General features: G+C 40.7%; 2 protein-coding genes across 2 annotated transcripts in view; both read right to left on the bottom strand.

Moving 5' to 3' along the window:
- Positions 1 to 2,699, bottom strand: part of UMPS (uridine monophosphate synthetase) — a 13,754-nt gene extending 11,055 nt beyond the window's left edge. The window contains exon 1 of the mRNA XM_007949417.2: positions 2,501 to 2,699. Within this exon, the coding sequence (XP_007947608.2) occupies positions 2,501 to 2,699 (199 nt within the window). The remainder of the gene's footprint in view (positions 1 to 2,500) is intronic.
- Positions 2,700 to 11,748: 9,049 nt separating this feature from the next.
- KALRN (kalirin RhoGEF kinase) overlaps positions 11,749 to 16,594 on the bottom strand; it is a 1,074,930-nt gene continuing 1,070,084 nt past the window's right edge. Inside the window, exons 60-61 of the mRNA XM_042782122.1 lie at positions 12,972 to 13,110; positions 11,749 to 12,294 (exon numbers count right to left, since the gene is read on the bottom strand). Of these exons, the coding sequence (XP_042638056.1) occupies positions 11,749 to 12,294; positions 12,972 to 13,110 (685 nt within the window). The remainder of the gene's footprint in view (positions 12,295 to 12,971; positions 13,111 to 16,594) is intronic.

Here is a 16,594-nt window from a genome sequence, read left to right as displayed (position 1 = left end):
ATTCCAGTGGGGAGTAGTCCCACACTTAACAGGAAAAATATAAAAGTCTTTTTAAATTACCCTCTCCTCCTCAGTTTACAAATGTTAATATACAAACACAAGGAACCTACTCTGTTTGAGGTGTGTCTCAAGGGCAACATGAGATGTGTTGGGGAAGGTCATGATGATGACTTTAAAGACTGTTTCCCATAGTAATAGTAATCCAGTGTACTTTGAGTATCTTTATGTTTTCAGCCTGAAAGGTATCTTCAATTAAGAAGTTTCATAAGACAGAATCACCGGGCCTGTAGGCTCAGGACCATAGTCTCAGTGGACATCATGCTCAACTGACACAACATAGTACCTAAAAGTCTCATTCTACACCCTACTTTGGTGAGTAGCAACTGGGGTCTTAAAAGCCTTTGAGCAGCCATCTAAGATGCAACTATTGGCCTCCTCTCACCTGAAGCAAAGAAGAGTGAAGAAAATCAAAGTCATTTGGAAACAATTAGTCCAAAGATATAATGGGCCACAAGGACTTCGGCCCGGCCTTTGCAACCCCGAGACCAGAACTAACTGGTGCCTGGCTACCAATGCCAATCAGTCAGAAGGGATCAAAATTGGAGGTCCTGGTTAGAGTAGGAGGAAAAATATGGAACAAAATTCAAAAACACAAAAACTACCAGAATTATTAGTCGGATAAAGACTGATGGAAACTTGGAGACTTTGGCCCCAGGTTACCCTTCGGGCCTAGAAATATACTAACTTTCATGGACTGGCTCTCAGCCCAACAGTATAAAGACTTACATGCAGAACACCTACCCCAGGGAGATGCACCCCTTAGATCAATGAGCCATGAGACATCAAGAGCAGCATTCACATAGAGGGAAAGCTGGACAGGCAGGAATGCACAGATAAGGCCACAGGGAGGGAGGAGTCACAGGGAGGAAAGTTTTTCACGGTTGGGAATTGTAATCAGGGCTGTGAAATCAAATGTGCATGAACGGTTGAACGTAAAACAAATCTACTGTGTAAATTTGCACCCAAAGCACAATAAAAGGAAAAAAAAGAAGCAGTTTCATAAGAACGGAGCTTAGTATGTGAAGTATTATAGTCTCCTTTTCCACATAAGTCAACATATTTTAATGTTGAAATGCACCCTATGTGGTTAAAGAGTGTGACTGCTAATCTGAAAGATTGGCAGAGTGGAGGAAAAATGCGGCCATATGCTTCCATAAAGATTTCAGCTGTAGAAACCCTTTGGGGGAAGTTATACTCTGTCCTATTGGGTTGCTATGAGTCAGAATTAACTCAACGGCAGTGAGTTTTTTGTTTGTTTTGTTTTACCCCCAGTTATCCCTTTACTTTACGGGGGGTGGGGTGGAGGGACAGCACTCAGAGTTGCTTAGTGAACTAGACCCACCCATTGCCATCGAATTGATTCCAACTCATAGCAACCCTGTAGCACAGAGTAGAACTGCTCCATAGGGTTTCCACAGCTGTATCTCTTTATGGAAGCAGACTGCCTCATCTTTCTCCTGTGGACAGTTGGTCAGTTCCAACCCCCAACCTTTTGATTAGCAGCCAAATGTTTAACCACTGCGTCACCAGGACTCCTTTGTGAACTATACTACAGATCTTCAAAAACGTGTTCTGTACTTCTAAAGATTTGAAACTATTTTTTAAGTTGTAAAGGATGTAATTTCTATAGTAGTGAAAGTATTCACGTTATCCTAGAACTTTATAAAGGTAGTCAGCTGCTGTCAACTCTGCCTTATTGTGACCCTATTTACAACAGAATAAAACAATGCTTGATTCTGTGTCATCACCTGCATGTTTGAGTCTATGACAGCAGCTATTATGCCAATCCATCTGACCAAAGGTCTCCTTCCTTTACCCTCGCTGGCCTCTGCTTCACCAAATGTGATCTATCTCCCTCCAGCATTTGATCTTGCCTGATGACATGTCCAAAGCAAGCAAGTCAGATATCGTTCTGTTGTGATCCACAAGGTTTTAAATGGCTAATTTCAGAAGTAAATCACTACGCCTTTCTTCATCAACTGTCTTAGTCTGGAAGCTCCACTGAAACCTGTCTACTATGAGCGTGTCCAATGCCGGCATTTGAAATACCAGTGGCATAGTTTCCAGCATCAGAGCAACCAGCAAGACACCACAATACAACAAACGGGTGGGAGACAACTGTTCCATCACTCTTTAAATGAAAAGAATGGAATCCAAATGCTAAGTGATGTGATTACCACGATTTCCATGAAAACAAAATCAACCACCACTATGAAAATGCTGGACTGTGCAAATCAGAAACTGAGTTTCCTGCTTCTCTTGCAAAGCACATGTCCAAGACATTACGGTAAAAATACAGGCTATTCTCTAAGTCCACAAAAGCGAAATACTTTCCTGGTCTCTATGCTTCTGAAACCTACTCCTCAGGCCGACAGTCGGGTCTCCTTCTGCTTGGCTCTTCCTTTCTCACTCACAGGCCAATTCCTGAGACACCCTCCACCCTCCCACCCCCAATCGCTAGGTTTCATTTTCCCGGCTGGCACCTGATTCAGAAGACGTGGTCGAGAAACAATGCCTCGCAGATCGATGTAGACGGGGGAGGAGAGTCCACTTTTCAGCGTGAAGTTCCCAAACTTGAAAGCCTGCACATCGTACAGACCTATTACCAATGGCGCCAACGAGGTAGTGGTGGCCGCCATCGTCGCGTGCTCTCAATTTGTTCCTATCTCCAAAGCGCGCCTACCCGCCGGCGCACCGATAACGTCACAGGAAGCCCCGCCTCTTCCTCCTTGCTTTCCGGCGGCTTTTGGGACCGCTAGCTCTTGGCCCTCCCGCCCCAGCTGGGGACAGTTATGTGATGGTCACTAACGGAACGCTAGCATTTGTGCTTCTGTTGATTTTCACTGGGGAGGATCCCTGGAGTTTAAGGCTTTAAATAGTTAGTGTTTATTTCCATTAGAGTACCTCAAGCATTTGGTACACATAACATTTGTACAGCAGTTGTAGAAGGAAGAAAGGGGAGTGAGTGGAGGAGGACGGATTTATCAATATCAAGGTAATCAGGAGGATAATCTTTCTAGCTAATATGAAAATCCAAGCATATTTTGGGCTTTACAAATAAATCCCTTAAATTGGAAAAAATTTCCAGTATATGTAGGGTAATCATGCTGCATACCTACAGATGGCAAAGGTTCTGATAATTCCACTCTGGGATTTACCAGGCTGCCCGCTACTGATCATTGTTTCTGCAGGCATGCTGGGCTGTAACTCTGGCCTTGAAACAGCCCTGAGAGACTTACATGGACATGGACTCCTGGACCCAGAGCTCTACTTCCTGGAACGTGGGCGTGCAGGAATGAGAGGTCATGTAAGGCTGGCAGAGTGCCCCTTTTGCGTACTTAAGTATAAAAATTGCCTGTAGCTTTAAGGCAGTTTGACTGTCTCTCTCTTTCTCTCTCTCTCTCTCACTCTCACCCCTACCCCCTTCCCTCTATTCTTCTCTCCCTGTCTGTTCGGCCTGACGCCCCTGGACTCCCAGTAAGTAAGTCCCAATAAATTCATGTCACGGAGCATGGCTCCAAGTCATTTCTTCGGTCTCTCCACCTTTGGTGCGAGTGCTGCCCTGAACTCGCTTGGGATCATTCCCCTCCCTCTACAGTAAAGATACTTTAATCTGCATAATTTTAATTCACCAAACTGATTCGGATTTCATTTCTATACTGGTTTCCTTTCTTTGAAGAGACTTGGCTAACCAACCATTGTGAGGAGCCCCTGCTTTTGACAGTTAAAACTTATTACAAATATATGCAGTAAAATCTGGATGAAGTAGAAGTCAAATGTTAAAACATTTTTGTCCATATTGATAAAGTTAATCAAAACGTTTCTAGCTCTAATGCTTTGGCTACTTGACAGTGTACTGTGAATCAGTCTCATTTGCACTTGGGTGGCACAAGCTGACTCTTACCGGCCTGATCATGTCAGCACAGCCTCACCTGGACTCCTGGAGTCCACACCATTGTGCATCAGTTTGGGAGATCCCGGCCGAATGAACTGCCAACATTATTACCACATGAATTGCCAGAATAAAGTCATCAACATACCTCAGCATCTTTGGATAGAGAAATGCCTCAGGATACTTCTTCAGGGTACACAATTGTTGCTTGCTTTGTAAAATGATGGGTAAAAAATTTAATAAGAATGAGTTTATTACACGGGTATATGGGTGGATAGATGGGTGGACAGGCTGAACTATTAGCTATGTCTATGAAGTGGGGAGTGCACCCAAGAACATGTATAGGGTTGGCAGACAGTGGTCCTATAACTTTATGTGTATGATCTGAATTCCCAGGTGTGTAATGGAGCTGACAAGGGGCAAGGTTGAAGTCACTGCTTGATCACAGCCAGCTACCCAGAGGGACCGAGTAGTTGAACCTGTGGGCTTGGGACCATAGTTGCTGAGGACATCAAGCTCAATTGGCATAACATACTATACAAAACATTGTTCCACCTCCTACTGTGGCGAGTAGCAACTGGGATCTTAAGAGCTTGCAAGCTGCCATCTAGATGCAATGATGGGTCTCTCCTTGTCCAGAGCCAAAAAGAATGAAGAAAACCAAAAATTCATGGAAACAATTAGTCCTGGTGACTGGTACACCATCCAGTCTGCAGCCTATATGACTATGAGACCAGAAGAACTAGATGGTGCCTGGCTACCACTGTCATCCACTTAGAAGGGGATCTGTGTAGGAGATCCTGGATAGATAGGGAGATCAATGTGGAACAAAAGTCATAATCATTTGGAAAAAAAAGGCGGGGGGACCAGGTTTGCTGGCCCAATAGAGCCTGGTGGAACCACTGAGACTATGGCCCCTAGCTACCCTTCAGGTCTGGAATTGAAGGCACGCCTGTGGCTTCCAGCCAAACAATGGACAGGCATATGAGTTGAGCATTTACCTGAGGTAGGTACACTCCTTGGAGAGAACAAGCATGGGAGAAAGAAGGCTGCTAATGCACAGGGAGACAGCTCAGGGGGCAGGAGTGCATGGAGGGATGGACACAGGGAAGAGGTAACTATGGGGCGGAAGTGGGAGGGGAGCTGTTGCATTGTGGTAAATTGTGGTCAATGTCATGAGACAAAGTGTATGTGAACTGCTGTATGGAAAGTGTATTTGCTCTGTAAATTTTCACCCAAATCACAATAAAAAGAAAAAAAAAAGTTAATAATCATCATGAACACAGAATAATGCCTGACACAAAGTACTATAAAGCAGTTTGTTAAATAAAATTGCACAGTTTGTTAAAAAAAAAAAAAGAAAGAAAGAAAGAAAAAGAATGAGTTTCCTTTCCGCTCCCGTATATTTGGGGGAGAAAAGAAAAAAAAATTACTCTTTTCATTGAACAAAGGTTTTAACTAGGGGGAAAAAAGAAAGAAAGAAAGAAAGAAAATGACCAGAAATAGTATCTTTAGTATATTTATAGGAATGCATAACATGTGAGATGTACATTTTGAAGCTTCATCCATAACTTATAACATTTACTGTAGTAATAACAAGACACCAGGTCATCACTTTACAACATTACACATGAGTGATTTTGACTTACAAGTAAAATATTTACAACCTACCTTTACAAAACGACATTGTGTGCATACAAAATGAAGAACCGCAGAAAAATTAAAAAATAAGAAAACAATCAAAAACCCATAAGATACACTTAAGGCAGACCAGCAAGACACTGAAATAATTAAGGCTGTGGAATTCTTCTGCACCTTGAAAATATAGAGCTATTTATCAATACTGTGGAGTGGTTTAAAATCGATTGTTACAAGCCTGATGGATGCATGTATCTATATGTATATGTGTAATGGTCTGTATGGGGAAACCTGTCCACTTATGGATAAGGCCCTTTATCTGTATGGCCAGAGAAGCCCACCCAAACTCTCAGAAGACTTTGGGAGTCACTCAAAACCAACAGGTGGCAATGCAATTTGCAAACCAAGTATTAATAATTCAAATATAAAGATAGTTCTGACTCCAGGTAAACAGACTAAACTAACTGATAGTCCCATTATAATGTTTCAGGCTCTGTTAGTTTGGCTTTGTGGACTTTAAAAAACAGCAAATTATTTCCTAAAGGAGTTGAATTTGGTTTTGAATGGCCCTAAGGTGTTTTCCAACTGAAAAACTGACCCATCTCAGCTGTCTGCAAAGGGATAGATTTCTGCATATGAGCAATAACATATACATACATATTTTACACTATATACATGTACAGATGTACACATAGCCATACTTTCCAACAGTCTGCACTTTGATCACTACTGTTCTCTGAATAGGATCTTAATTCTGAAGAATATGTTTAGTTTATTCACAACTGTCCTCACATTTGTCCTACTCCTTTTACTCACCTTCCCCACAGAGTGGCCTGAAGTTTGGCAGAAACAGAAGTAAAAGCACCAGGGCCAAAAAATCAAACACAGAGATGACAGATATGGCTTCAGTTAGTAAGAGAAGATGTTTGTTTTGTCAACTTCAAATTTATTACCACAGTCTCTGAGGTCACAGAAGTACTCCAGAATGGATTCATTTCCTGATACAAGTCAGGCATTGATGGAATTCTATGTTAGTTTTTCCTGGGCTAGCCAATTAGTGTCTTTATATTAAGCCTCAGGAGTTGGGATTCCAAGAGTTGTTATCTGCACTTTTTCCACCACTCTCCCTTTGCTCAGCTATCTTCACTGTGTCAAATAACAGTTGTCCAACTAAACCAAAAGGATAAACTTGATCAACAGAATAAAAACTAAGTCTGATGACATTTTAGAATTTCCTAGCAAACAGGCTGCCTGGAAAATACAATAGCCCATGAGCATGGATTTCAGGTTTTCTGTAAACGTCCCCTGAAGATGTCTTAGAGAATGGTTGCTTTGTCCTCTGCTCTACCTTCTCTATATATTAAAAATGAAAAAATGCCTTTCATAGGAAATACGGTCATATGACATTTCTGTGTTCCATTATTTCTGTAAATTTCTCACATGAATAACATTACCTATCAAAAATGTCTAGTGCTGTGCACAGATTTCCACCTCCTTTAACCCTCTAGAATTAATGAAAACTGAGAGTCTTCCAGTTTTTAGAAAACAGCACAGTAGCTTCCCTTTTGTTTTGGTGAAGCATGGGTGATCTCTGTCTTACCCCCACCTCCCACCCCAGGGTTTAATCATTCATTTCTAAATGATCCCTAGATTTTAAATCATTAAGACAATTTATGATGCAGCTTTACACATAAATCCTCTAAAAGCTTACATCCTGTGTTTGTCTAACTCAGACTCCATAGTGATGCTACTCAAGAGAGAAAGAAATGAGGTCCACATTCCTCATCACTGGTCCAGGATAATTCATCGTCCCGGATAAGGAAGTGGTGGTTTGCACTTTTGCCCTGCTACAGAGACCGCTATGTTTGAAATATTTCCTCCTATCGAATGCATGGGACAAAGTTTTAGTTAAAACACAGAAATAACCATGATTTAGTTTACAACGTATTTGCTCCCTCATATTCTCAAAAACCTAAATTTCCATGCTCTTCCACATAGGCAAGAAAAAAGTAAGGTCTAATTCATGGGCACTAAATCGTTGAGGCTATCGGAAAGCAAAGATGCTCCTCCTGAAAGGCCTAGGCATCTAAAAGAAAGATCCAAAGTTTCCCTCCAAAAATCCGCTGTTCAACTCACTTTGCATTTATTTAATTTGTGCATTTAATTTACCTCTTATACTAGAAGGCTGTGAGACTCTGAAGAAACAAGTTGTGGTGTCAGAAGGTATTTTACTTTCACCCCGGCCCGCACAGTGAGGAAATTCGCTGTTTGGGTTCTACTCTCAATTTGTCTGAGGCATAAAGCCTGAGAAGAGAGAGTAGTGGTTGCTTTGGAGAGCATATTACTTTTCCTGTCTGCCATAAAAAATACTGGGGAAAACACTTATATTGATAGGACTTCCTCAGCTCTCCTAACCCTTTTCTGTAGACAAGCTTTTAAATGATCAAAATCACAGGCTAGACCAAATAACATTTAGACAACAAGCACCTAGTGCTTCCAATTAAAAGCCATTTACTGAATTTAAATCTCATGAGTTTGCAAACAGTATCTAAAGATGTGAATATTGAAAACCTGGAATGTTCAAAGTTACTATCAGTAAAATTCTTAGCACTGGCAGTGTGTAGCACTTAAAAAAATATTTATAGACATCACTACTAAGGTATTTTCCCAACATTCCTGTGAGATTAATGTCTTCCCTTCTTCCTCCCAACTCCCCTTTTACCAATGGGGACATTTGGGGCAGAAAAAACAAAGACTTACTTTCTGTAAGAAAGGATGAAACAGGAATAGCTGAGGTTGAAACAAGAATTCCTGGCCTCACCCTCAATCGAGATGTTTCATTTAAAAGACATTTTTTAAAAAAGAAAAAAAAAATGCTGAAATACCAGTCAATCTAAATACAATGAACTTCTTCATCTCCCATCCTCCTCTTTGAAAGGCACTACTATTTATAAAGGCTTTGTGAACCACAAAGCAGCGAAGCCAGCCTCCTCCTCTGCTTCTTCCACTCCCACTTGGATCGCTTATGGCTGTGAGACCTGAAGGACACCTCCAACATTACCGATTTTGGTCTTAATTTTTCTCACATTCAGCTCTGAGTGGATATAAATCTACTTAATTTGGGGAAAAAAAAAAAAGTAAAATATGCAATAAATCATTGTACTTTTCAATTAATATAGGTCCCTGACCTTTTCCTTCCTTATACATCCCATCCTTACTAAAAACAAAACAAAAACCCCAATGCAAGCAAGAAATGTGTGACTTTAGCCAACATTTATTTTTCCCATTTCAACTGGAAATATACTTCCTCTATTCCTAGTTAAGAACTGCTGTAATTACAGTAGAAATGGACTATTTTCTCCTCTCTGCAGCTCTCAACCACCAAGTAATGAATATCCGTGTCCAGGGCAGGTAAAAAGAGTGGGCCCCTCACTGCCTTTGCCCACAGAGGAACCTAAATGTACATTTTCTACCTCCATCTTCTGTGATTTCTTGCTACTTTCACCTTGCCAAGGCGAATTCTTGAACCAAGACCACTACCCTATTGCTGTTGAGAAGGACCAGGAGCTTTGCAGACAGGAAGTCTGCCTATTAATTCTCTTGAGTTATCAAACTATAGAAAATATATCCCCCTCCCCTGGGGGCCTCTGCTGCATTCACTCTATTCTAACGATTCTATTTTGGCTTCAAAACCATACTACTTTTTATTTCTTTGTCCTTCTTCTCTTTTCTTTGTATCTTCTCACTTTTCCCAACATGTGTTCTTAGGGGAGGAGAGTCCATGGAACCTCACACCACCTGGATCATCCCAACTGTGAATGTGAAAGCTTTAGCTCTAACATTCTGTAACCCCCACAGCACGATTTCAATAATGCCCTCCTGCCACTGTCTGTACACCATTTTCCTAGCCCTATAACTTTCAAACAGAAAATCAGCTTGTCTCCTACCTGGTCACAGAAACCCAAAATGACTCAGCAGGAGTCTCTTTAGTCAAGTCATCCACAGTGGACAGATAGAACTTACCAAGCCAAGTATGGATATTTGGACTCCTCAGAGCCTACAGTCTATCCCGTGATATACCCTAGGGCCAGGCTTCTTTCTTTTATGCTATATACCATACTGAAGACATGTTTACTAGAAGGTTTTTAGTAAATATGCTTTACATTTTAAATATTGCCTCATATAGTATTTGTATATACCTATAGGTTCAAATGAAGAATGTGGAGGGTTAGTGGAGAGAGCGCTTTGAAAGAGTTAGACTCAATGACCCAGGGCCATTCAAAAACTAGGAAACTAATACAGTCTGAGTCGGTTTCCACATATTTGGTTAATCCCCAAAATACTAAGTGCTATCTAGTCTTATTGCTTGTACTTTCTACTAATTTATTAATATATAATCTTGGATGGAGTGGGGTAAAGGGTGGATGAAGATGTTGACTTTAAAATCAGTGGAAAAGAATGATGAGTATTTTTAATTCTACATTTCCACTGTGGGGTGAAGTGTTTTTATATATTAAAGTTCAGGCTTACTTTCCACCTTTTAATTCCCATGTAGATAGGTTTGTAGTTCTAGTTTATCCTTCATAAACTGTACGCTTGCACTTCTATGCATGATTTTAACTTTCTCAATCCTATCATAGGAGAGAAGTGATACCATGAAACCTGATTTGGACAAACACTTGAGTAACATTTTTAAATATTATTTGCATCATACCAACTTTCAAAACATATTCTGGAAAACAAAGTGTGGATCATGTACAAACACAAAAACAAAAGCTCCCCCCCAAAAGAAATAAACCCAAAGAAAAAACCATGAAGTGCCCAGATTTCATTTTTTTTCCCCCATGAGGGAAAAAGGGCAGTTAAGGGTAATCTTGTATGAATATACAGTAGAGAGCATCATTGGCCTCAAAGTACAATTAGTCCTTTTAGTCCAGTGAAATATCAGCTGAGTGATGACAGATACTGCAATCTCAGTTAAGACTCAGTGTTTTGTTAGGGTGATGTATCAGGTTTTGCTCCATGGCTTCAGAAAGGACTTGGGATCAGGCCTTTCAGAGGCCTGTATGGCTGCTTCCTTTTGGTAAGCACCCCTTAGCTTCAGGAAGGAGTTAGAAATAAAGCAAGCCAACTTTCTGAGGACTATCTCTACAGCTGTAGAAGAAATCAGAAAGTGTTGTTTCTTTGTTCATTGGAACTGTAGGAAAGGTTTCTATTTGCCCTTTTATATGAGCTTGTTATATTCATTTACCTATTTCAAACCAGGTGTAGACATAAAAATAGCCCCACAACTCTTACTGTATTTGGACTTATTTCCTGGCAGGCTTTCCTGCCAGATTAACTTTGAGCTGCCAGTGAATTTGGGGATAGCTTTTCATATACAGAACCTATGTTAATCAAATAACCTGTGGCTGAGAGAAAAATCTTCTTGTTTATAGATTGCAAAAGGGTATCACTGCTTTCTCCTAATCCACAGGTTTTGGTAAAAGATTTCTATACAAGATTTATAAAATGCTCTAAAAAACTCGTCATCTAATTGTGCTTAGTCAAAACAATGTACTGCTTCGGTAAATAAATTATTGTCTTCACTGGAGCACTCAAAGTTATTTATGATTGATTTCATATATATCTCTATATTATAAAACTCTGAAACCTGAATGGGATATATTATACTGAATGTGTATATGTATCCTATTAAGAAACTATATCTAAGTCAACTAAACAGGAATAGTTGACACACGTGACATCTCTATTAAATAGAACTTTTTGCTTAAAATTTCAGCAAAGGCAGAAACCTTCTATCCTCATCCTCATGAGCTTAAGTTTGCCTGGTTAACCACTTATTTTGGAATTCATGATTAGAATTTTTATAACAGCTCATCTAATATTCTTGTTATCTTTGCCCCTCTTTTTGATAATTCTGTCATTCTTTGCATCTTTATCTCTTCTGGGCAATCTGGAAAGCCCCTGAATTTAGGGTATAACTTTGACTGTTGCTCAGACCCTGAATAACCACTGAAAAGGTTTAAGAGGTACATCTCTCAATCCGGAGGATAACATGGAGGAAAATCATTAACAGAGTCCTATTTACAGACACATTCAGTCTTGCTTTGGTTCACACGGCACATCTATGTGAAACCTCCAGGGCTGGGAGATGGCTACGTCCCTTGGTTTGCCCGGTTGACGATATAGCTCTTTACATTGGGAACAGGACGCACATCATTCTGGTGCTTGCGGCGTTCTATGAAGCACGCCAGGCGGGAGGTGTCCAAGGGGACTTTGGAGTAGCTGCCATTGTGGGGCTGCAGCCATGGATGCTGTAGGCAGGTGGCTGCCGTGGGCCGCCTCCGGAAGTCTTCCTGTAAGATCACATTGATGAAATCCCTGGCAGCATTGCTCACGCCACAGAAGTATTCATGGGGGAAGCTGAAGTCCACCCTGCAGACATTGATGCATGTCTCCTCTTTGCTCTCATCCAAGAAGGGGGAAACTCCACTCAGCATGACGTATGTCAGCACCCCGATGCTCCAGATATCTGTGCCTAGTGACACAGGGATGCCTTGGATCACTTCCGGGGCAGCAAACTCTGGGTTCCCCAGAAGGTGGTGGATGTGGAAGTGACCTGAGATCTGGACAGCATCCTCCAAGTCGATGAGCTTCACCCGAGGCACTGGAATCCGGAGGTCGATGAGCAGGTTTTCAGGCTGTGGAGATCCAGCAAGGCAGGGAGAAGAGAAGGCAAATTCAGCTCTCTCTTTTGACCAGCAGTAGGACACCCTTAGCTCAAACATAGTTCTGCTATCTTTTGACAAAACCTGTAGTGTATGGGAAACTCCCTAAGTAAAATGCATGGGAGGCTTCAAATTAAAGAAAACTCTAAGTTTGGGTGGGACTTCAGAAGAGTTGTTGGACATTGAGAATCATGTCTTCTTATCTACCTCTTGCTTTGGGATCAAGTCAAGAAAAGAACAAATTATTCAGTTTGAAGAACAGAGGCTCCTTTTTGAGCACCATGAGAGAGAAGGTGACATTTACTGGGTCCCTTCAATAAAATTAACCCTATGGAACAGAATTCTACTCTGACACACACGGGGTCACCACGGGTCAGAGTCTACTTGATGGCAACTGGTCTAATTAGTCTATGAAGTCACACTAGGTGGCTAAAGCCTCCCGCCCTTCTTTCACCCCAGATGTTATTTTTACCCTGGTGTTGTTTTCATTGGTTCATGAATAACTCACTTAAATTTTGTGGCAACCTAGTTTCTGTGTAATATTTCTAAGTATTCTAAGTGAAATGAGTTAGAATTTACATTCTTCAAGGGTCATTACTGGTAAGTTAGACTTAGCAGTTTCTCTGCAAGGACTCCGATTTTCCTCTTACTTTTATGTCCAAATGTGCAACCCTGCAGCTGTGAAGGTACTGCAGAGCTTCCATGATGTCTCGGATGTAGAAGGCTACTTTTTCCTCCATCAGCTCATCATGATTCATAAGATAGTCTAACAGCCGGCCATCATCCATCCTAGAAGTAGGGAGGAAAAGACATGAAACTATGTTTGGAAAGCAACAAGAATAATACACATACAGATCTGTAAGATGTCTAAGATCTCTCTGACTCCCTATAAAAAATGAAGATTGATGCAGTGTCATAACACATGCATATTTTATTTAGTGCCAACTTAGTATAATGTTCAGACAACAATAAAAAAAATTTAAACAGTTTGGTGTGCCTCATGGAAGAAATTGGTATAAGTATGTTTAAAAAATATTCAATTTTGTTCCCGAGGGAAAAGGTCTGACATCCCTTTAAGAGGCTAGATTGCAAAATGGGAAAAGTTTCACCAAGTGGGGAGAGAACATCAGCAATATTATGATCAACTGGAACATGGTAGCTACAAGCAGCCCCACATATGTTTTTCAAATTGCTTTTCTTTGTTGGTTTTCAGTTGGGGAAAAATAGGAAGTAGTCAGAGTTTGCCCTTGGCATTCTTGGCCCTTATTGAAACCTTTCCCTTTGGAGTGACATCCCAATCTTAGAGACTGTGATTGAGAACATGGTACAAGGGGCCAACCAGACCTGAATTTAGATCCTGGCTCTGCCACTTACCAGCTGTGGGGCTTAAGGAAAGTCATTCAAACTCTGCATTTTGGTTTCTTCATCTTAAAGTGGGAATAATAATAATACCTACTTTATTATGAGGATCAAGTGAGACAATAAAGTATGTGAGCATAATCCATAGCATCAGTAAGTGCTCAATGAATGGTAGCTATTTTCAGACACTCTGTACTCTCTTTTCCCAAGAACTGATCCCATGTCAAATGCCTGTAATGTGTATTGGACTGTTAAAGGCACATTTCCAGGAAATGCTCAGGCAGAGCTGAAACTATCCTGGTAAAGTTTTCTCCTTTTTAAATTATTTATTGTGATTTTGGGGAAAGTTTACAGAGAAAATTCATTTTCCATATAGCAGTTTCACATACATTTTGTTTCATGGCAATGACTGCAATCCCGATACTGTAACAACTGTCTTCCCACTTCCATCCTGTGGTTGCCTTTTTCCTGTGTCCTTTCCTATGCATCCCTGTCCTCTGAGCTATCTCCCTGTGCAAATAGTGTCCTTCTTATTTCCTATGATGATTGATTGTTCTATGGAATATACCTACATAGTGTAAATGTTCACCTTATATGCCTGTTGATTGTTTGGCTGGGAGCTCTGGTAGCATAGTGCCTAAGACACTTGACTTCTAACCAGAAGGCTGGCAGTTCAAACCCACCAGCCACTCCTCAGAAGGATAGTTGGGCAATCTACTTCCATAGTGATATCGCCTTGGAAACCCAAGGAGGGGTTGCTATGAGTCGGGTCCGACTTGACAGCTCATAACAACAACATTGTTTGGCTGGAAGCCATGAAAGTGAGGTCAGTTCCAGGCCCAAAGGGAAACTTGAGGCCATAGTCTCAGGGATTTCATCAGTCTCTATCAGATCAGTAAACCTGGTCTTTTTTTATGATTTTGAGTTTTTTCTACATTTTTCTCCCACTCTATCCAGGATCTCCTGCACCAATCCCTTTCTGAGTGATTGACAGTAGTAGCTGGGCACCATCTTGTTCTTCTGGTCTCAGGGTCACGTAGGTTGATGTTTGCATGGTCCATTAGTCCCTTGGACTAATTGTTTCCATGAGTCTTTGGTTACCTTCATTCTCCTTTGCTCCAGACTAGGAGAGACCAATTGTATCTTAGATGGCCGCTTGCAAGCTTTTAAGACCCAGTTACTACTCACCAAAGTAGGCTGCAGAACAATAATTTTCTGTAGTATGTCATGTCAGTTTTGCTTGATATCTCCTGCAACATGGTCCTGAGCCCACAGACCCAACAACTTGCTCTCTTAGGGTGGTTGTCTATGGCTTACAAGTTATCATAACTTTGCCCTCTGTTAGTTCTATTTACCTGAACATTCTTATAGCACATACAAATACATATATAGAAATATCATCTGCCAAACTTATATATGGTCATGGGTAGATATTCCCTTTTGCCTAGATATACCTAATCATTCAGCCTACCTATGTATCTCTAAACAATGAAATGAAACTCATAAAGATCAATATCCTAGGTATTAGTGAGCTGAAATGGACAGGTTTTGGCCATTTTCAATCAGATAACCATATGATCTAGTATGCCAGGAATGACAACTTGAAGAGGAATGGTGTGGCATTCATCGTCACAAAGACTGTTTCAAGATCTGTCCTGAAGTACAATGCTGTCAGTGATAGGATAATATCCATATGCCTACAAGGAATACCAGTTAATACTATTATTTAAATCTATGCACCAACCACCAAAGCCAAGGATGAGGAAATTGAAGATTTCTACCAACTTCTGCAGTCTGAAATTGACTGAACATACAATCAAGATGTGTTGATTATAACTGGTGTCTGGAATGCAAAAGTCAGAAACAAAGAAGAGTTACCGGTTGTTGGAAAATATGGCCTTGGTGATAGAAATAATGCTGGAGATGGGATGATAGAATTTTGGAAGCCCAACAACTTATTCATTGCAAATACCTTTTTTCAACAACACAAACAGTGGCTATACACATGTACTTCACCAGATGGAATACACAGGAATCAGATTGACTACATCTATGGCAAAAGGCTATGGAGAAGTTCAAATCTTCTGCCAAAACAAGGCCAGGAGCTGACTGTGGAACAGACCATCAACTGCTCATATGCAAGTTCAAGTTGAAGTTGAAGACGATTAAAACAAGTCCACAAGAGCCAAAATATGACCTTGATAATATTCCTCCTGAATTTAGAGACCATCTAAAGAATAGATTTGATGTGTTGAACACCAATGACAGAAAAACAGAATTGTGGATGACATCGAGAACATCATCCATGAAGAAAGCAAGAGGTCATTAAAAAGACAAGAAAGGAAGAAAAGACCCAAATGGATGTCAGAAGAGACTCTGAAACTTGTCCTTGAGTGGAGAGTAGCTAAAGTAAATAGAAGAAATGACAAGATAAAAGAGCTGAACAGAAGATTTCAAAGAGAAACTTCAGTAGACAAAGCCAATTACTATAATGAAATGTGCAAAGGACCTGGAGTTAGAAAACCAAAAGGGAAGAACACACTCAGCATTTCTCAAGTTGAAACAACTGAGGAAAAAATTTAAGCCTCGAGTTGCAATATTGAAAGATTCTATGGGCAAAATATTGAATAATGCAGGAAACATCAAAAGAAGACGGAAGGGAGGGACTTCTGGTAAGATGGCAGAATAGGCAGACAAGCTACACAGACCCTCTTCAACAAAGAAAAGAAAAACCAATTGACAGAGATATAGAAGATAATCCTGGAGCCCTGAGCTTTGAAAGGAAGTATACAGAAGTGGATTAGGCACCAACTAGTGGGAAAACCTAAGTGAAAACAGGACCTAAGAATAGGCTCCATTTGCCAGGGATGGCAGTGACATTCGGGACAGGCTGACAATGGGAAAGGAGACAAGT

This window comes from Orycteropus afer, unplaced genomic scaffold (genome assembly GCF_000298275.1).
Source record: "Orycteropus afer afer isolate SDZICR_OR568_19922 unplaced genomic scaffold, OryAfe1.0 scaffold00245, whole genome shotgun sequence".
Lineage (NCBI taxonomy): Eukaryota > Metazoa > Chordata > Mammalia > Tubulidentata > Orycteropodidae > Orycteropus > Orycteropus afer.
This window is presented reverse-complemented; position numbering and strand designations above follow the sequence as displayed.